We start from the raw sequence: 22,605 nt of genomic DNA on the forward strand, positions 1-22,605 counted from the left end.
AACGACAATAGCTTCCAGCGGCACCCAACTTAGCCAGGCTATCAGCCAATGCATTTCCTTCTCTATAAATATGCTGAATTGTGTACCTTATTGAACTTAACAATTGCATTATCTCCTCCCAAAAGTCTTCTAGGTACCAAATACCACAAATACTTTTCCTCAGCCAATTGACTAAAATGTTTGAATCCATTTCCACTTCAACCAATTGTAATCCCATATCTCTGCAATGCCGAAGCCCATGAAGTAAAGAAATTAATTCAGCATTATTGTTTGTACCTTCAGGAATTTCCTCCGCATATGCCAACCTGAGATCCCATTTTTCATCCCGTATGACTCCTCCTACACCTGATCTTCTCGGATTTCCCAAGCTGCATCCGTCCGTGTTTAGCTTGTACCATCCATCTCTCGGTTTCTTCCAGCCAACCAGCCTTACCTCTTTCCTTGTTTTGTGTTTAATAGGGACCCCGAGATCCATCAAAACTGCATCATCTACTTTATTCCATTTTTCTGCTGCTTTGAGTTTTAAACCAACCTAAGAAATCCAGTAGATTATTTGCCTCCAAAGAGTCTCTTTCGGACTAGCCACCCCTTCCATTTTTTTTTTTTACATCTCCATAACCAAATCTGCCAAGTGACAATTGAAGGAATTAAACCAAGCAACATCCCCCGAGCAGAGGATTTTTTTGCTCTGTTTTACCACCATCCAACTCTCTGTTTCCATGAAACGGAATGAACAAAACCCATGCCCAACTGATTCAAGACCTTTCGCCATACATACTGCGCCACTTCTCCTCTTGACAGAACATGATCCATGTCTTCATAGGCTCCAGATTCACAGCAAACACATTTTGATACAATTGGAGCCGCCACTTTTCTCAGATTGTCATGTACTGGAAGACCCTCATGGTTAGCTTGCCACATGGTCATAGAAATGTTTTTTGGGAGACACGAGTTCCAGATCCAATTAAAGCATGAAAGCGCTGGTGCCCTTCTTCTCGTCTTTTCCCATGCATTTTTCATCGAAACTTTTCCATCTGGATTTCCCATCCAGATCAGTTTATCTGGGCCTTGTCTACTATTTCCCAACTGCATCAGTACTTCCAAGGCCTTTTCCCTTCCCAGTAAATTTGTTAGTAATTCTTCATTCCACCCCAAATCCAACTTACAATCTTTTATGGATAACCTCGGCATCGATATATTAGTACTAGGAACTCCCAATGGCTCTAACGGGGACCACTTATCCCACCACAAGGACACATCCCCATCCATAACACGCCATCTAGAGTGTTGTAATACCTCCGGAATACTTCTCATCACCATACGCCAAAACCCCGAACCCCTAATTGGATTTACCAAGGAGATATGGCTTTCTTTAATATATTTAGCTCGAAAAAAGGAAGCCCATAGTGACTTATCCGCGAGAGCTTTCCACGCAAACTTCATGTTTAAAGCTTTTTGAACTTCGCTTAAACATCTTAGCCCAACTCCTCCCTCCTCCAATGGTTTGCATATTTTTTCCCAAGCTACCCATTTTTTTTTCCTTCCCATTTTCCATACCCCATAAGAATGCACTAAACGCACGATGCAATGACACAATAGTTACCTTGGGTATAGGAATCACGGACAGAAGATGAACTAGAAAACTTGAGAGTACATGCCTAAGAAAAATTAATCTCGCCCCTTTTGATAACATCCGAGCCTTCCACCCTTCAATCAAACTCTTAATTTTTCCCAACAACTCCTCCAAATGTCTATTCAGTAATCTACCAGAAACAATTGGGACTCCTAAATATTTAAAGGGAAACGTACCTTGCACAAACCCCGTAGTTCTTAAGCTGGAACGCCTTCTTGCCCTTATAATATGCTTCGAGAAGTATATCGCCGATTTATGATTATTCATTGTCTGCCCCGACCAAGCCTCATATTTTTTCAGACAATCCATAATTGTTTTAACCCCTTTTTTTCGCCCCATTAGCAAAAATAACCATGTCATCTGCATATAGAAGGTGGGATATCATTGGCGCCCCCCTTGGATGTGAGAACCTTCCAATCATCCCATTTTGAATTTCTCTTTTAAGAGTCTTGAAAGAGTTTCTTCCACTAGAAAGAACAAAATTGGGGATAAGGGGTCTCCTTGCTGCAACCCCCTTCCCCCCTTATAAAATCCCTTTACCGTTCCATTCATCACCACAGAAAACCATACTTTCGTTACACATTGTTTTACCAGGTCCCGAAACTGAGATGAAAAACCACTTGTAAAAGGAACTCCCAGTCAATGCTATCATAAGCTTTTGCGAAATCCACCTTAATCATTACATTACCTCCTCTGACTTTTTTATTCAAGCTTTGAATCAATTCCTGTGTTAGGCTGACATTTTCCAGAATACTTCTACCGGGAATAAAGGCGCCTTGTTCTTGAGAGATTTTTTTGGACAATATCGGCACTAATCTTCTCACTAGCAATTTTGAGCATACTTTATAAATTACAGAACAAAGGCTAATTGGCCTGAACTTCTCAAAACTTGTAGGGTTGGGAACCTTCGAAATCAGAACTAGATAAGATGAGGAGTAGAACCTAGGTAATTCACTCCCTCTGAAAAAATCCCACACTGCTTCCACCACATCCCCTCTATTAACCACCAAGAAATTTTATAAAAACCCGACGTAAAACCATCCGGACCAGGTGAGCTATCTACTGGAATAGAAAATACTGTCTCCTTGATATCTTGGATTGAAGGGAGCGCACACAGACTGCTATTTTCCTGCTCTGAAATTTCTTTTTTTATCCATGGTGACAAATCCGGACAAGGCCTACAATTTCTACCTCCCATGAATGCAAAAAAATTATTCACCGCTTCTTCATGTACTGCTTCTGGAGAACAAATCCGACGTCCGTCCTCTAGAGTCATATCTCGGATCCATTTACTACCTTTGTTTTTCAGACTACAAAAAAAATGAGCATTAACATCCCCTACCTCAACCCAACGTTGCTTTGCAATCTGTGACAATCTCACTTCCTCTCTACGTGTCCACTCTGCCAGCTCCAGTTTAGCTACCAACAAAGCCGAATCAACCTCCTCAGAGCTCTCCACTTGAAGTATGGAGTCCAAATCGACTATCTCCTTTTCCAACTGGTCGATATGTGTGTGTGTCCAACCAAAGACATTTACATTCCATTTTTTGAGCGCCACCCTCAGCTCTTTTAGTTTGCATGCCAACTTCCACAGCCCATTCCCCATTGCTTCTTCCTTCCATACCGTTTTGACACAATTTAAGAAATCCTCATGTCTCGTCCACATTTCCTGGAATTTGAATGGCGATGGGTCGTATCGTGTCGACGGTTTATCAAGCCACATTACCATTGGTGCATGATCTGATGATGAGCGTGAGAGGTATTCCATGCATGCGGATGGGTAGTTGGTAGCGCATGAATTATTCATCAAGATCCTGTCCAACCTCGCCCAGCTTCTCGTTAAACTGGCATGCCCATTACACCAAGAAAAAGGCTCCCCCATGAACGTCATCTCCTGCAACCCACCGAGATTAATGAAATGATTAAACTCTTCCATCGCCGCTGCTGATCTGGGACGTCCCCCTCTTTTTTCCGCATCTGACCGTATTATGTTAAAATCTCCCACCACCACCCAATCATCTGCAGGGCTTGGGATGTCACTTATTTCTTGCCAAAGCTGCCTTCTCTCTTGTGTCAAACACTTGGCGTACACCACGGAGAGCCTCATCCTCCTATTGTTTTCCTCAATTACTACTGTGATATGTTGGTTAGATTTTGCAATCACTTGACAGCCAATTCCCTGGGTCCATAACAGCCATAATTTACCTCCTTCCGCACTGTTTGAAATTCCATCCGCAAAATGAAAATCCCACACCAACTTCCTCATTACTTCTTCCGTTTGAAAATGCTCTGCCAACGCCACAACTTTCGGATTAAATTTCCTCAACATCTTACCCAGCCTCTACTTCGAGGTGTTCAAACCTCGTATATTCCAATAAATAACACTACACATTATAGATTAAAACGAACAGGTCTGCTAGGAACCCGTTTAGAACTTCTAATTCTTTCACTTTTTCTCTACTGCTCATTCCTCTCTAGATCGGAATAAAAATCTTTTTCTTTGCTTCTGTGCAATACATTCTCCACTTTCTCACCTTCTGATAACGAGCCCTGAGCCTCCCCTTCATCTTCAATTTCCTTCCCCTCATCACAATCAGCTTCATCATTCTCGACTTGCACCACTATCTCCTCTGACCATCTGGCCTCATCTAAAGAAACGAAATTATTTTCATCTTCTGGTTCTTTTGCTATCTCTTTCTCTTGCAATAATCTCGCCTCATCTAAGGATTCAAAAATTCCTGCCATCTTTTCCACCATAACCACCTCCCTTATACCTCCCTCTGCTTCATCACTATTTTTGATCGACTTCTCAGTCACCATGTCCTGAACTAGAGCCTCACAATCCTCGACCAGGTGGATCTCCTCTGTGACTTGTAAACTGCCTATCCGCTTCCAGTTGAGTTATTGGGATATCACTATCGGGCTGTGTTTCAAACCTTGCCGCAAAAGTGCTCCCCTCCCCTGTTTCTAGCATCACTTTTTGAGTCTGAAGCTCCCCCTCCTCTAGTTCCTCTATGAATAGCCTGTTTTCAATCTGAACGGAGGAGATCAGCTCCTTCCCTTTTTCCATTTCCGAACCCATCACCAAAGGAATTTGTCCCGTTTCTTTTTCATTTAGTTCCTTTTCCTTGTAAATCCTTCTACTCCTAGCCTTATTCCCCTCCAGATTTATGTTCTTTCCATCCTGGACACCAGCTTTTCGACATTTCGATATGTTATGCCCCTGCGTTTTACAGAGCCTGCAATACGCTGGGAGATTTTCATAGATAATCTTCTGCAAACGACTGCCCTTTTGATGAGGCACCCCAATCCAAATCGATTCAATAGGATCCTTATTTGCGTTCATTTCCATGCAAACACGAGCCGCATCCGTGCGAGTAGCACATCTAGTACAGTTATCACTTCTTACATATTTTCCTATAGGTAAGATTATATTTTTCAGAAACGATTCATGAAACATATTTAGAGGCAAGCCAGGGAGCGAAATCCATACAGGAACCATTGGGGACTCTGTATCTTCCATGTAGTCCGTCGACCAATGGAACGCACAGTACGAGACTCCCTTCATTTCAGAAGACTCTCTGGATATTGCCATCTTAAAATCCCCTTCATTTGCAAACCTTACAAACACCGACCTGGGCGCCGCCATTGACGAAACTACAGGCTGATCTACAAGCCCCCATCTTCTTCGAATACAAGACCGAATGTCATCCAGGGATGGACAATTCCTCAAGAATTTTAATACTAGAGAAAATATGAACGGTTCAGCCGACTTCGTAATTTCATCCTTGGAAAAACTAATATAAATTTCTCCATCCAAAACTTTCGGGGGTCTCAATGGTATCTCAACTACCGGTATCGGTTGTGGAGCATTCGCCACCATGTCCGCGAAAGAACGGAGGGCAGGTAGAGCCGAGGAGCTCGCCTGGCCCCCGGCTGTACGCATTTGTTACTGGTAACCCTAGCAGAGCTCAAGGAGTAGTATCGTCTGACTTATTACAGTAATTTTTTCCCATTAAGCAACTCTACGTTGACTCAAACCACACACATATATAAATGCACGAGGAGACCAACATGCATGCTAAGAAACATTAACCAAGAAGAAAAAAGGGTTTTTTCTTTTCCCCTTATTTGGGAAGAAAATTTCTTTTCTGAGCACAACTTTTTGTTTCGATTCTTTTCAACAACACTGAAAACTTCTTAAAATTTTAATATTCTATTTAATTCAATACTTGAATTTGATAGTTTCAATTTTGTATAAATTAAGGAAAATACTTTAGATATAAAGAAATTACATAAAAATAAACATATAAACTGATATAACTTTATATGGTACATCAAATTATAAAATTATTTTTATTGTAAAGTAGATCTAATAGATCCTATAAAACTACACCTGTTTGTAGATTTATTTTTTATAATTTATTTTTTGTATACAACACTTCTCAATTGGAAATTAACCATTATCGGGTAAAATGTCAGAGATCATGTTCGTCCAGCCAAAACCTAGGCTATTTAATTCTGATCCTGGCCTGCTTTGAAAATTTGGATGCTAATTTGACTATTCTAATATGACACTTTGAAATTGTCGACAATTTTGATTTTCATAAACTAAAAATATATTTAATAGAACATTAGTTGGTAATTATATATACAAGTTCTGAAAAGTCGACAACATAATACAGGTAAAACACAATTCCCCTTTAAATAAATAGTAGAAGAAGAAATAAATATATTTTCAGTACCATTTTTTAGCAGAAAAAAAAAAATCAATATTTCTTCCTTAAATTATGAATAAAACAATAATAAAAAAAAGTGGAAAACAAATATCGTAATATAAAAATAAAAACAAAAATAGAGTCAAAGAAGTTATTCCAGCCTCATTGAGTATTAAAATATGATTCTTTGACTCGTCTAGAGTATGTTTAAAGTAATTGAAAAGGGAATTAACTAATTTGAATCTTTGCTTCAAAGGTCAAGACTACATGTACAAGTTCTCTTAAGATAATCTTTCGCCCCTATATATATACCAATCTTTTACACAATCATATTTTAAATAAGAGATATATTTTTTTAAAAAATAATTTATAAAAATAATATAATTTTACAAAAATATATTTAATATAAAAAAATAATTATGGGTATATCATTATTTTTTTCTAAAAGGGCTCTAGCTGCGTTTGGTTGCAAGACTCATTTGAGTTCAGTTTAATTTTAAGTTAAGTTTAATATCCAAATACCGAACTCTCAAATTACTAATTAAACTCATCTCTCAAATTACTAAACTCATCTCAAATCGATTAAAACTTCCTTACACGTGGAACCCACAACCGTTTTTAACTTAACACATCTTTATACATGAGACCAGCAACTTTTTTTGATTTCTCGTAAAAAGTATTAAACTCATCTTAATATCTAAATACGGTTTAAATTCAGTTTAGATGGATCCCACATAACTCTTTCCACTATTCAACTCATTACTATTCATAAAGAACTGAATTCAGCTGAAGTCTACTCAACATCCAAATGCAGCCTTACAATCAAAGCTTCATAAAAAAATCACTTGTTTTATCTTCTATTGTCTCGTTCACAACACTGATGCCATTCAGCAAATGCACGTACATTGGCTTATCTCGTCCTTAGATTAAAATACAGTCAACAGACCACATTAAATTATCGAAAATTAAGGAAAAAACACATCAAATTAGAAATTAAAAAAAGGCCACCAATTACATGTCTTCCCAGGTCGTACACTCCCAAAGATGACTTGCATGGATTAAAATATCCAAAATAGTCAAAGTCTGTGAGCACAAGTTTGATCTAACGACCCAAAATTAAAGCATTTTTCCTATGAAATTATGAATCCCCTACCTTCCTACAAAGATAGGTCACAAGGAATCAACCTTCAACCACCACTTGAGACTCAGATTGATTGGCTATGATTAGATGACTAGGATAATAAAGATTTATCTAAGTTGGGAGATTGTTGAGATTGGATGAATGTAAATATTTTATCTTTATCTAGGAATATTTAATTTGAATTAAATGATTATTAGATAATATCTTAGATAAGTCATGAGAGTATGTATCCGAAGTTCAAGGAGTTTGAAATTATCCAGTTGAATGAAAGCTATATCTGATGAGAAGACTCAGTACCAGGTGTCAACAGAGCTCAACCACACTTCAACTCGAATTGGAGACCACAGGGAGCTGGGCAGAGGGAGGAGTGAACGTGGGGCGGCGTTGGGCAGACCGAGGAGCAAATGACAGGCCGGTAGCGTTGGACAGAGGGAGGGGCATCGCGGGGTGGCAATGGGCAGAGGGTGGGGGCAATGTGGGGTATTGGGCAGAGGAGGTTCAAAATGATGCTGGATGCTACCAAATTCGAAATGCATATTTCTTCTCCCTCAAAACAACGTTTCAACATTAAAAATAAAATGATAAAATCCACATCAAGTGTAGGGTGGCCGGAACAGTTGCTGATTTATAGTGTAACTCTTAATGATAACATCCTTGATTACGAGGGCTATTCTTCATTTGGATAGAGTTATTCATTTTGGATAGTTGTGATAACTTGCCTTCTAGTATCAGGTTATCTATTTTGGGCCTCGTTGCATTGTTGATTGCCATGTGTGCGACTTTGACTTCTCCCGACCATGCTTGGGTTGTCAAGATGGCTCGCTCCGTTCAGTCCAGCTCTTGATGTCGTACGTGTGGCATATAGCTGCTAGCATTTTGGAAATCCTCCCGAACGAACGTGCGCGGATGACATTAGAATTGAGTTTGAAGTATCCCCATGGGGGTGGTACGTATTTAGCCTTCCTTCCATGTGCCTGATTCCCATGCTTCTTTATGATCTTTGTAGGTCTTCTTCACTGTATTAATCCATTCCTGTATGTCCAGCCTTTTCTAGCTACGAGTGACTAAAGTTTCTTACTAGTCATGCACGTCATTTCCATTAATTGCGATATATGCAAATAGAAGAAAATCATTAGCTTCATTACATTCAATTAGTTTTTAACTTTATAATATTTTTATTAAACATTTTCTCACTCATTTTCGATGTGAAATCTAATAAAATATTTTAACTCAAACTATTTTATTATTATTCACAAATTGCATTCACAAGTCTAAGTACTTGAGTACGTACGTCAAGCTAACTTTATAAATTTGACCACTTTAATATTTGAACCAATTATATTAATATTTACGAACAACCAATTTGTTAAATGATCAGCCAATTAATATATATAACGCAAGCTCGAGCGGTGAGTCATGACTTTCAAGTTAATGCTATCCCACAGTCAAGAAGAAGTAAATGGCATTGAATATGTGCAAGTATTGAATTAGCCCTTTGAAAGACCGAAATCTCAGGTGCTATAGATCATATATATATATATATATATATATATATATATATAGAGAGAGAGAGCTTTCTAGGATGAAAGTCATGTATAAAGTTTGTCGATTTTCTAAGAAAAAAATCCACATCGATGACCAGAAACAGTACTAGTGGATTTATACGTCATTTTTAAGCAACTCTATATATGTTGACTCAAACCACAGACACACATATATATATATATAAATGCACGAGGAGAGCAGCATGCATGCTAAGAAACATTAACCAAGAAGAAAAAAAGGGTTTTTTTTTCCCTGTTTGGGAAGAAATTAAATTTATTTTCTGAGCACAACTTTTTTGTTTCGATTCTTTTCAACAACTCTGAAAACTTCTTAAAATTAATCTTACAAAATCGATTTAAAGGTTGATCATCGAGATGATCCTCTAATCTATTTTACATTAATAAATGGATATTAAGTAGTACCATTATTATTGGGTAATTAAATGTCAAAGATCACGTGTTCGTCCAGCCAAAACCTAGCTAGGCTATTTAATCCGGCTGGCCTGCTTTGAAAATTTGGATGCAATATGCTAATTTGACTATTCTCATATGACACTTTGAAATTGTCAATTATGATTTTCAAAAAACTAAAAATATATTTAATAAAACATTAGGTGGTAATATATAATATACAAGTTCTGAACAGTTAGCAATATAATACAGGTAAACGAAAATTCCCCTTTAAATAAATAGTAGAAGAAGAAATAAATATATTTTCTCCATTTTTTAGCAGAAAAAAAAAATCAATATTTGTTCATTAAATTACCAATAAAACAATAATAAAAAAAAGTGGAAAAAAAAATATCGTAATATAAAAATAAAAACGAAAATAGAGGCAAAGCAGTACGTTAATATTCCAGTCTCATTGATTAAATTAGCCATCCCAAAGGACATTTATTTTAATAGTCCATTCAGTATGATTCTTTGACTCCTCTAGAGTATGTTTAAAGTGATTGAAAAGGGTATATATGTAATGGGTTAAGGCAAAACTGTCTTCAAAATACAATGAAACATAGAAAAATTCTGTTGTTTCACAATCTAATGACCACTAAGTCAGAACAAATGGAAGAGACCAAATCTAAATTGCCCTTCCCAAGTCCATGAATTCAAACGTACCAGTACTATTGTAATTATTCATGTTTGTTTAATCAAAGTAAATGGCAAGCAACAAACAACAAGTCCAAGCAAATGTTCCTAAACGTTTTTCCACTTTTTTGAAAGAGTACTAGATTAGAGCCTGAACACATTTCTTGAGCTAAGATACTAGTTCATAAACGTTTTTAGTGATGTTGATTGTTTTAACGAAAGGGCAGGTGAGTGTGTGTTTCACGACCCCAAGCTGAGAAGTGGCATTATCTTGGTGTACCTCTCATAGTCACTTAATAGCATATAATAACAGAGTGACATCCTCTCGGTTGATGCCGGGCAATCAACATGCTCGATCGAGATGGTAATGTTCTAGGATTGTAAGTCATTGTCTCTTTGCTAGCCGATGCTAGAGGACGCTGTAGTGAAGAACGGATATGCGAATCCAAGTGTCGCTTATTACAAAGTCACATGCACAGTCATTATTTGTGGTGTGGCGAAGGGAGCCAAAGTGTGCACACAATCATTATAGGGGAAGTTGTGGTGCATTCATAACAATGAAAAATGGTTTGAGATATTTGACTTGGTTAAATGGAGTGATTGGGGTTCTCAAGTTCATGAGTTTTGTGTTGAAGTATTGGATATGAAAAATGTTTATAGTGTTGGAAATTATATATTCGCTCAATATTTTGAGATTATAGTTAATATATGCTTGGTTTCTTCATTGATTTCGAATTTAAAAGCATGCACATAAGCATTTATTACTATTGATTCGGGGTGCTTCATACCCTAAAGTGAATATTGGTTGCTCGATTCCTTTCCTTGGCGAGTTGGCATCATTGCTTGGATTTTCAAATATCCATTTTCCTACATATTTCTTTTCAACAAATATGTTGTATGCCTTATCATAGCTCTTAACTTATAAGGATTTATTGAAATCTCATCGTTATAGTCTCACTATAATTTCGCTCATATGAACAATAGACTTTGATGTAGATCTAGAAAGTGAGGGTGGTTATATGTCACAACCCACACCTAGAAGGTTAGGGAGTGAGGTCTTGCTACTAAAAATCAAATTTCCAATAATAGAAGTATAGACTCCAAACAATAAAACACAAAAATTATCAATTTCAAAATATAAAAAACAATTCAAATTTTTCAAATCCCAAAATAAAATTTACATTAAAAATTATAATCTAACTATTTTTTTTATTTATTCAACTTCTTCTCTCTCATTTCTCAAAATTATATACAACATCTTAGTTCAAACTATTTCATTACTATTCACAAATTTTTCATCTCGTCTCATCTGTTTGACCAAACTCGGTCTAAAAGTTTTGGTCAAACAATTGCCTAAATACCTTGTTATTTAAATTTAGAATGTTATCTCTTTTTTTTTTTTTTTTTGAGAAATAACTTGAGGATGGATTAATTAATTAAAAGGATCGTCTGTTAGATTTTTATTGTTAAAAAATATGTAGAAAAATCATAGACTACCATGTCTGAACCTTGAAATTTCTTAAAAAAAGAAATTACTTTTTTTAAAATTAAATGTTGATAATAAAGAAATATATTTTATATTTAAAATAAAAATAAAAAAAAAAGAAAACCTTAAGAACCACCCCATAGTTGCTCAAGTATTCATGTTATACCAGTCTCTAAAGTTTCATATTTTCTAAAGGAAAAATTAATATACATGAAATAATTTTCACAACTTTTTACACAATCATATTTTAAATAAGAGATATATTTTTTTTAAAAATAATATCATTTTAAAAAAATATATTTAATATAAAAAGTAATTATAGAAATAATTATAAAATAATTATAGGTTTTTCATTATTTTTTCTAAAACAACTCTATAGTTTTAGGTTGTTGCAAAACTCAGTTGAATTCAGTCTAATTTTAAGTTAAATCTAACATCTAAAAACTTAACTCTCAAATAAATTCATCTCAACTCAAAACCTTCTTACATGTAGGACCTACAATCTTTTTTAACTTAACACATCTTTATACGTGAGACACACAACATTTTTCAACTTTCTATAAAAATATTAAACTCATTTTAATATCGATACATATTTTAAATTCAATTTAAATTGATATTATATAACTCTCTCTACTATTCAATTCATTATTATATATAAAGAACTAAACTCAACTGTTCAACATTCAGGGTGAGTTTGGTTACCAAACTCATATCAACTCATCATTACAATTTTTTCAAATTTCAATATAAAATATAATAAACAATTCAACTTTTTCAAATCTCAAAATAATAATAATATTAAAAAATAATATTCTAACAATATTTTATCATCTCAACTTAACTCAATTTAATTCAATTTACTTCAACATCCAAACACATCCTCAAACGCAGGTTTACAATCAAACCTTCACAGAAAAATCAGTACTTGTTTTATCTTCAATTGTCTCGTTCACAACAGTAGTGATGCCATTCAGTCAAAAGCACATTGGCTTATCTGTCGTAAGATTAAAATATAGTCAACAGGCGACATTATTTAAAAACATTAAATATTTATAAAAAGAAAAATGTTAGAGGCACCGCCAGGCTCCCAGCTCATTTTTTTATGTATTATTTTTTAAGTTATTTTTTATATATATATTTTTTAACACTTTAAATATTTTTAAAAATTATAATAAATTTAGAATATTATTAAAAAATACTTCTTTAATTAAAAAAAAAATACACGCTCGGGACTCCGGTGGGATTTTTTTATTTTTTATTTGTCAAAGGGACACCAATTACGTGTCCTCCCAGGTCGTACACTCCCAATTTCCAAAAAGATGACTTGCACGGATTAATATATCCAAAACAGTCAAAGTCTGAGAGCACAAGTTTGATCTAACGACCCAAAAGCATTTTTATTTTTTCCTATAAATTATGAATCTTTGGCCTACCTTCCTACAAGAAATCAACCCTCGACCATCACCTTAGACTCAGATTGGTTTTCTTTCTTTTGCCAATGGCTCCAACACTTCATGCTCATATTCATCGTCCTTTGCTTCTTCTTCTTCTTGTCCTTGTTATGGTCTCCCATATTCCTTCTGCAATTTCTCAAGCTTTTCACAACGTAACTGTGGGTTTTTATCTCGTTGCCACTAATGACAGCTTCCCTTGGCCCACTTCACCATCTGGAGATTTTGCATTCGGATTCCGCAGCCTTCCAGGTCAAGAAGACCAGTTCCTTCTCGCAATCTGGTTCGCTAAGATACCAGACAAAACCATTGTTTGGTCTGCAAACAGAGATCACCCAGCAGACCGAGATTCAATCGTGAAGCTAACCACCGCCGGACAGCTTGTGCTCACAAAATCAGATGGGTTGTACTTGTGGGGTTCCGACAACAGAGGAAATGAGCCTGTATCACACGGGGCCATGCTCGACACTGGAAACTTGGTGATAATGAGCACAAACTCAAGCATCATATGGGAGAGCTTCAAGAATCCGACCAACACCATTTTACCAGCCCAAGTATTCGGTGTTGGGAACAGCCTTTTGTCTAGTCGATCCGAAAGTAATTACCAGCAGGGTAAATTTCAGCTCCGTTTAACTGATAATTATGATCTGATGCTTAATCAAATCGATGTATATACCAAAAACCCTTACGGCGCTTACTATAGAGATCAGAACGTTTCAGAGCTGATATTGGACAAGTCAGGCTATCTACAAATCAGGAGCTCGCCAAGTGGAAATATATCAAACCTTACATCAGAGAGCGCGGTCAATGGGGAAGATTCATACTACAGGGTAACACTCGATTTTGATGGAGTTCTCCGACTCTATGCTCACCCAAAGAAATTCAATAATAGCAACCAAAGCTGGTCCACTGTCAGGTTTGTTCCTGAAAACGTCTGCCTCAACATTTTTGACACTTTTGGAAGTGGCCCTTGTGGGTATAACAGTATCTGTGCATTGGCTCCATATAGTAAGATAAATTGCCAATGCGCCCCTGGGTTTTCTCTCAAGGATGTAAACGACAAGTATGGTGGCTGCAAACCAGACAATATAAGCTATATGCAGGAATGTGACCAGAAGGGATCTGTGATTGCAGAGGAATACTATGAATTATTGGAGATGGAGTTCGTGGATTGGCCTTTAGCTGACTACGACCTGCTGCAACCTACAACAGAATATGAATGCAGGACATCTTGCCTGCGTGATTGTTTTTGTGCAGTCGCCATTTTCCAGGACCCAAAGTATAATGATGGTATAGGAAGATGTTGGAAGAAGAAATTACCGCTTTCTAACGGCAGATTGAACAGGAGTACCATCGACAGAAAAGCTTTGTTCAAGACAATGAAATCAGAATATAATAGCTTTTCCCAGAATCCGAATCGTCCGAATCCCGGCAGAGGAAAGCAGAATAAAGAAATATTGACCCTCACTGTACTCCTAGGCGCATCTGTATTTTTTAACTTCTTTTCTTTAGCTTCAATTTTTCTAGTTGTCTGTTGCTTGTGGAAACGAAAACTACCAAACTTCTACAGTGTCTTAAACACAAAAGACCCAGAGATGAATTTACGTTCTTTTACATACAAAGATCTTGAAGAAGCCACTGATGGGTTCAAAGAAGAATTGGGTAGGGGTTCTTTTGGCAATGTTTACAAAGGGGTATTAGTATCGAGTTACAGCAAAAAAGTTGCAGTCAAGAAATTAGACAAAGTTTTGAAGGATGGAGAGAAGGAGTTCAAAACTGAGGTGACTGTGATCGGCCAAACTCACCATAAGAATCTGGTCCGGTTGCTTGGCTACTGTGACGAAGGTGAACACCGACTTTTGGTGTACGAGCTTATGTACAATGGCTCGTTGTCGAGTTTTCTCTTTGGGGTGTTAAGACCAAGTTGGCAACGAAGAATTCAGATTGCATCAGGAATTGCTAAAGGTCTTGTGTACTTGCATGAAGAATGCAGCACGCAAATCATTCACTGCGACATAAAGCCTCAAAACATACTCTTGGACGATTCTTTTACTCCCAAAATTTCAGACTTCGGATTGGCAAAGCTATTGATGAACCACCAGACTCGCACTGTCACCGGAATCAGGGGGACTAAAGGGTATGTTGCACCAGAGTGGTTCAGGAACACACCTGTCACTGTAAAGGTGGATGTCTATAGTTTTGGAGTCATGCTGTTGGAGATCATTTGTTGCAGAAGATGTGTGGAAATTGAGATGGAGAAGGCGACAATACTAATCGAATGGGCTTACGAATGCTATAGCAAAGGGAAGTTGGAGAAATTGGTGGAAAATGATGAAGAGGCTTTGAGTGATCTGAAGCAGGTGCAGAAGTTGGTGAAAGTGGCAATTTGGTGTGTTCAGGATCTGCCATCAATGAGGCCATCCATGAGAGAAGTCACTCATATGCTAGAAGGCATTCTTGAGGTTTCTGCACCTCCTTGTCCTTTCCTCTACAGCTCAATTTCCGGATCCGATCGTTAGTCATCCTAGGCAGGCAGGATTTTCAACTAATACAGATATAATATCTATCAAGTATTATTGGTTGTAATCCTTGAATTATTTAGCTTCTACCTCTCAGATTGCATAACTGTTCTGTCAAATAATAAGCAGTAAGTGTTGAATCACTTACATAGTTGTGGCTATTTCATGGAGATTAAAAAGACTATGTTTTAGGTAGGAATTTGATAATTGTGTTCTTATAAAGATTTGAATTTACGATTGCTGTATCGATATTTCTTAGTTGTTTATGCTGATTTTCTTTATTATCTGTCCAAATCGTTCATTGTTTCCAAAGGAATCCGATCGCATTTTTGTATTTCTGTTTGAAGGCATTTTGATCCGGCATAGTCTTGTGAAGAAACTATCCAATGAAAAAGTGGTCTTGGATTTGGCAGCCCAACTCAATGCAGACAGTAATTCCCGTGGCTTTGAATTTGTTGTGATTGCAGGACTACTACTAATAATAGTACTTCTGCTGAATTTTTTGCTTTAAAATCTAGTCTTCTTAATTAATTTACGCTATCAATTGAGCATATATATATTATATATAGTTGATTTGGCGATTGAATGACTATTAACTTGTTAGTCTAATAAAAGGGCCACTTATACTTGCACCCATTCCCCTTCTCTTGGGATTATGAGCCTTGATGGCTGACCCTTAATAACTAGTCAATGGCTAGACACTTGCGGATTAGACACTTGCTTTACAAGCAAGTTTTCTCTAGTTCTGACATCTAGGTTGGAGAATTTGTAAGCGTTATCCTGGTTTTACCATGTAGCACACTCCACCATCAATACGAGATATTACAGATGAACAACAACGATGACGAAGAATCTGTGTAATAATTGCAGTAGATCCAAGATATTTCCGACGAGGTAATATCGTTTCCGCTGTGTACCTTGATCTAGTATTTCTAATATTGGTATACAAAGCTTATAAGACATTTTATTTTACGTTATAAATTGCCTAGATTATTATTTTTTGGTGAATAATAATTATTTGGATTAAATGTGATTATTTTTGTGCATGTATTGTGATTACATGTAGTTGTATAAGCCTATTTTATCACTAGTATTTGCTAGGCTAATTTTAGGAATTAGTCTTCAAATTTTTTGAATGTGATAAAATGAAGGATCAAGTAGTCTGAGCCTGATTAGTTCATTGTTACGATTTGCTCGAATTGATTTCTTCAATCTAGGAAGAAATTATTTTTGCATGCGACTAACTCGGTAGATTAATTATCACAGTGAGAGTATAGTTGAGATTGATTTGGAATTAATCTCATATATGATATAAATTTGCGAGAAAATTAAATTAGAAATTAATAATTATATTGAAATAGTTTTTTTAACTTTATAATATTTTTATACAACATTTTCTCTCTCATTTCCTATGCAAAATCCATTAAAATATTTTAATTCAAATTATTTTACTAATATTCAAAAATCATTCACAAGTCTAAGTTGAGTCAAGCTAACTTTATAAATTTAACTCGTTTAATATTTGAATCAATTATTTACGAACAACCAATTTATTAAATGATCAGCCAAATATATATAACGCAAGCTCGAGCGGTGAGTCATGACTTTCAAGTTAATGCTATCCCACAGTCAAGAAGAAGTAAATGGCATTGAATATGTGCAAGTAATGAATTAGCCTTTTGAAAGACCGAAATCTCAGTTGCGCTATAGATAATACATATATGGCCTTTTAGGATGAGAGTGTATAAGTTTGTCGATTTTCTAAGAAAAAAATCCACATCGATGACCAGAAATAGTACTCTAGGTCCGGTTTGGATACAAAAGTCTTCACAATACATTTCATCTAATCATTACAACTTTATCAAATTTTCACATAAAATATAATAAACAATATTTCAAGTTTTTCAAATATCAAAACAATAATAATATTAAAAAATAATATTCTAATAATATTTTATTCAACTTTCAATTTTTATCTTAACTCATCTCATTTCAACTTACTATCCAAACCTATCCTAAATTAAACCCTAATGGATTTATACGTCATTTTTAAGCAACTCTATTTTTTTTTTGTATAAGAGACGAGGTCACATGTTGATGACCTCCTCCCACAACTATATTAAAAAACCTCACTTGTGGCGGAGGAAAACCTTAACAACCAAACAAACCAAAACATACTACAATGAAAATGCCTTAACCCCACAGACAAACCACAATAAACTATCAAATTCTTAACGCCGGTAAGCCAGCCTTTTCTACACGATAAATCCCTTTTAACTGTGTTGGCAGATCCACCGAGTTTCTCCAACGACAATAGCTTCCAGCGGCACCCAACTTAGCCAGGCTATCAGCCAATGCATTTCCTTCTCTATAAATATGCTGAACTGTGTACCTTATTGAACTTAACAATTGCATTATCTCCTCCCAAAAGTCTTCTAGGTACCAAATACCACAAATACTTTTCCTCAGCCAATTGACTAAAATGTTTGAATCCATTTCCACTTCAACCAATTGTAATCCCATATCTCTGCAATGCCGAAGCCCATGAAGTAAAGAAATTAATTCAGCATTATTGTTTGTACCTTCAGGAATTTCCTCCGCATATGCCAACCTGAGATCCCCTTTTTCATCCCGTATGACTCCTCCTACACCCAATCTTCTCGGATTTCCCAAGCTGCATCCGTCCGTGTTTAGCTTGTACCATCCATCTCTCGGTTTCTTCCAGCCAACCAGCCTTACTTCTTTCCTTGTTTTGTGTTTAATAGGGACCCCGAGATCCATCAAAACTGCATCATCTACTTTATTCCATTTTTCTGCTGCTTTGAGTTTTAAACCAACCTAAGAAATCCAGTAGATTATTTGCCTCCAAAGAGTCTCTTTCGGACTAGCCACCCCTTCCATTTTTTTTTTACATCTCCATAACCAAATCTGCCAAGTGACAATTGAAGGAATTAAACCAAGCAACATCCCCCGAGCAGAGGATTTTTTTGCTCTGTTTTACCACCATCCAACTCTCTGTTTCCATGAAACGGAATGAACAAAACCCATGCCCAACTGATTCGAGACCTTTCGCCATACATACTGCGCCACTTCTCCTCTTGACAGAACATGATCCATGTCTTCATAGGCTCCAGATTCACAGCAAACACATTTTGATACAATTGGAGCCGCCACTTTTCTCAGATTGTCATCTACTGGAAGACCCTCATGGTTAGCTTGCCACATGGTCATAGAAATGTTTTTTGGGAGACACGAGTTCCAGATCCAATTAAAGCATGAAAGCGCTGGTGCCCTTCTTCTCGTCTTTTCCCATGCATTTTTCATCGAAACTTTTCCATCTGGATTTCCCATCCAGATCAGTTTATCCAGGCCTTGTCTACTATTTCCCAACTGCATCAGTACTTCCAAGGCCTTTTCCCTTCCCAGTAAATTTGTTAGTAATTCTTCATTCCACCCCAAATCCAACTTACAATCTTTTATGGATAACCTCGGCATCGATATATTAGTACTAAGAACTCCCAATGGCTCTAACGGGGACCACTTATCCCACCACAAGGACACATCCCCATCCATAACACGCCATCTAGAGTGTTATAATACCTCCGGAATACTTCTCATCACCATACGCCAAAACCCCGAACCCCTCATTGGATTTACCAAGGAGATATGGCTTTCTTTAATATATTTAGCTCGAAAAAAGGAAGCCCATAGTGACTTATCCGCGAGAGCTTTCCACGCAAACTTCATGTTTAAAGCTTTTTGAACTTCGCTTAAACATCTCAGCCCAACTCCTCCCTCCTCCAATGGTTTGCATATTTTTTCCCAAGCTACCCATTTTTTTTTCCTTCCCATTTTCCATACCCCATAAGAATGCACTAAACGCACGATGCAATGACACAATAGTTACCTTGGGTATAGGAATCACGGACAGAAGATGAACTAGAAAACTTGAGAGTACATGCCTAAGAAAAATTAATCTCGCCCCTTTTGATAACATCCGAGCCTTCCACCCTTCAATCAAACTCTTAATTTTTCCCAACAACTCCTCCAAATGTCTATTCAGTAATCTACCAGAAACAATTGGGACTCCTAAATATTTAAAGGGAAACGTACCTTGCACAAACCCCGTAGTTCTTAAGCTGGAACGCCTTCTTGCCCTTATAATATGCTTCGAGAAGTATATCGCCGATTTATGATTATTCACTGCCTGCCCCGACCAAACCTCATATTTTTTCAGACAATCCATAATTGTTTTAACCCCTTTTTTTCGCCCCATTAGCAAAAATAACCATGTCATCTGCATATAGAAGGTGGGATATCATTGGCGCCCCCCTTGGATGTGAGAACCTTCCAATCATCCCATTTTGAATTTCTCTTTTAAGAGTCTTGAAAGAGTTTCTTCCACTAGAAAGAACAAAATTGGGGATAAGGGGTCTCCTTGCTGCAACCCCCTTCCCCCCTTATAAAATCCCTTTACCGTTCCATTCATCACCACAGAAAACCATACTTTCGTTACACATTGTTTTACCAGGTCCCGAAACTGAGATGAAAAACCAAAAGCATCCAACACCTGTAAAAGGAACTCCCAGTCAATGCTATCATAAGCTTTTGCGAAATCCACCTTAATCATTACATTACCTCCTCTGACTTTTTTATTCAAGCTTTGAATCAATTCCTGTGTTAGGCTGACATTTTCCAGAATACTTCTACCGGGAATAAAGGCGTCTTGTTCTTGAGAGATTTTTTTGGACAATATCGGCACTAATCTTCTCACTAGAAATTTTGAGCATACTTTATAAATTACAGAACAAAGGCTAATTGGCCTGAACTTCTCAAAACTTGTAGGGTTGGGAACCTTCGGAATCAGAACTAGATAAGATGAGGAGTAGAACCTAGGTAATTCACTCCCTCTGAAAAAATCCCACACTGCTTCCACCACATCCCCCTCTATTAACCACCAACAACTTTTATAAAAACCCGACGTAAAACCATCCGGACCAGGTGAGCTATCTATTGGAATAGAAAATACTGTCTCCTTGATATCTTGGATTGAAGGGAGCGCACACAAACTGCTATTTTTCTGCTCTGAAATTTCTTTTTTTATCCATGGTGACAAATCCGGACAAGGCCTACAATTTCTACCTCCCATGAATGCAAAAAAATAATTCACCGCTTCTTCATGTACTGCTTCTGGAGAACAAATCCGACGTCCGTCCTCTAGAGTCATATCTCGGATCCATTTACTACCTTTGTTTTTCAGACTACGAAAAAAATGAGCATTAACATCCCCTACCTCAACCCACCGTTGCTTTGCAATCTGTGACAATCTCACTTCCTCTCTACGTGTCCACTCTGCCAGCTCCAGTTTAGCTACCAACAAAGCCGAATCAACCTCCTCAGAGCTCTCCACTTGAAGTATGGAGTCCAAATCGACTATCTCCTTTTCCAACTGGTCGATATGTGTGTGTGTCCAACCAAAGACATTTACATTCCATTTTTTGAGCGCCACCCTCAGCTTTTTTAGTTTGCATGCCAACTTCCACAGCCCATTCCCCATTGCTTCTTCCTCCCATACCGTTTTGACACAATTTAAGAAATCCTCATGTCTCGTCCACATTTCCTGGAATCTGAATGGCGATGGGCCGTATCGTGTCGACGGTTTATCAAGCCACATTACCATTGGTGCATGATCTGATGATGAGCGTGAGAGGTATTCCATGCATGCGGATGGGTAGTTGGTAGCGCATGAATTATTCATCAAGATCCTGTCCAACCTCGCCCAGCTTCTCGTTAAACTGGCATGCCCATTACACCAAGAAAAAGGCTCCCCCATGAACGTCATCTCCTGCAACCCACCGAGATTAATGAAATGATTAAACTCTTCCATTGCCGCTGCTGATCTGGGACGTCCCCCTCTTCTTTCCGCATCTGACCGTATTATGTTAAAATCTCCCACCACCACCCAATCATCTGCAGGGCTTGGGATGTCACTTATTTCTTGCCAAAGCTGCCTTCTCTCTTGTCTCAAACACTTGGCGTACACCACGGAGAGCCTCATCCTCCTATTGTTTTCCTCAATTACTACTGTGATATGTTGGTTAGATTTTGCAATCACTTGACAGCCAATTCCCTGGGTCCATAACAGCCATAATTTACCTCCTTCCGCACTGTTTGAAATTCCATCCGCAAAATGAAAATCCCACACCAACTTCCTCATTACTTCTTCCGTTTGAAAATGCTCTGCCAACGCCACAACTTTCGGATTAAATTTCCTCAACATCTTACCCAGCCTCTACTTCGAGGTGTTCAAACCTCGTATATTCCAATAAATAACACTACACATTATAGATTAAAACGAACAGGTCTGCTAGGAACCCGTTTAGAACTTCTAATTCTTTCACTTTTTCTCTACTGCTCATTCCTCTCTAGATCGGAATAAAAATCTTTTTCTTTGCTTCTGTGCAATACATTCTCCACTTTCTCACCTTCTGATAACGAGCCCTGAGCCTCCCCTTCATCTTCAATTTCCTTCCCCTCATCACAATCAGCTTCATCATTCTCGACTTGCACCACTATCTCCTCTGACCATCTGGCCTCATCTAAAGAAACGAAATTATTTTCATCTTCTGGTTCTTTTGCTATCTCTTTCTCTTGCAATAATCTCGCCTCATCTAAGGATTCAAAAATTCCTGCCATCTTTTCCACCATAACCACCTCCCTTATACCTCCCTCTGCTTCATCACTATTTTTGATCGACTTCTCAGTCACCATGTCCTGAACTAGAGCCTCACAATCCTCGACCAGGTGGATCTCCTCTGTGACTTGTAAACTGCCTATCCGCTTCCAGTTGAGTTATTGGGATATCACTATCGGGCTGTGTTTCAAACCTTGCCGCAAAAGTGCTCCCCTCCCCTGTTTCTAGCATCACTTTTTGAGTCTGAAGCTCCCCCTCCTCTAGTTCCTCTATGAATAGCCTGTTTTCAATCTGAACGGAGGAGATCAGCTCCTTCCCTTTTTCCATTTC

At 37.4% G+C, this 22,605-nt stretch overlaps 3 protein-coding genes across 3 annotated transcripts; 1 reads left to right on the plus strand and 2 right to left on the minus strand.

Annotated features, from left to right (window-relative positions):
• Positions 1–2,552: 2,552 nt before the first annotated feature.
• On the minus strand, positions 2,553–3,962 carry LOC118344249. Its single transcript, XM_035684393.1, has one exon. It carries the CDS (start codon positions 3,960–3,962, stop codon positions 2,553–2,555), a length of 1,410 nt encoding a protein of 469 aa, XP_035540286.1.
• A 9,103-nt stretch (positions 3,963–13,065) lies between these two features.
• On the plus strand, positions 13,066–15,772 carry LOC118344165 (G-type lectin S-receptor-like serine/threonine-protein kinase LECRK4). The gene has a single exon (XM_035684111.1). The coding sequence runs from the start codon at positions 13,110–13,112 to the stop codon at positions 15,579–15,581; it is 2,472 nt and encodes an 823-aa protein (XP_035540004.1). The 5' UTR covers positions 13,066–13,109; the 3' UTR covers positions 15,582–15,772.
• Positions 15,773–17,804: 2,032 nt separating this feature from the next.
• LOC109020482 lies at positions 17,805–19,154 on the minus strand. The gene is made up of 2 exons (XM_035684394.1): positions 18,648–19,154; positions 17,805–18,419 (listed from the first exon to the last, which is right to left on the minus strand). Exons 1-2 carry the CDS (start codon positions 19,152–19,154, stop codon positions 17,805–17,807), a joined length of 1,122 nt encoding a protein of 373 aa, XP_035540287.1.
• Positions 19,155–22,605: the final 3,451 nt, after the last annotated feature.

This window comes from Juglans regia, chromosome 13 (assembly GCF_001411555.2).
Source record: "Juglans regia cultivar Chandler chromosome 13, Walnut 2.0, whole genome shotgun sequence".
NCBI classification, from domain to species: Eukaryota; Viridiplantae; Streptophyta; class Magnoliopsida; order Fagales; family Juglandaceae; genus Juglans; species Juglans regia.

Excerpts from the sequence above, each read along its gene's own strand:
- LOC118344165 (XM_035684111.1), top strand. The coding sequence starts at position 13,110 with ATGGCTCCAACACTTCATGCTCATATTCATCGTCCTTTGCTTCTTCTT.
- LOC118344249 (XM_035684393.1), bottom strand. The coding sequence starts at position 3,962 with ATGTTGAGGAAATTTAATCCGAAAGTTGTGGCGTTGGCAGAGCATTTT.
- LOC109020482 (XM_035684394.1), bottom strand. The coding sequence starts at position 19,154 with ATGGATGGGGATGTGTCCTTGTGGTGGGATAAGTGGTCCCCGTTAGAG. Across the intron at positions 18,420-18,647 it reads CGCAGTATGTATGGCGAAAG|GTTGGTTTAAAACTCAAAGC; the intron begins GTCTCGAATCAG and ends TGGATTTCTTAG.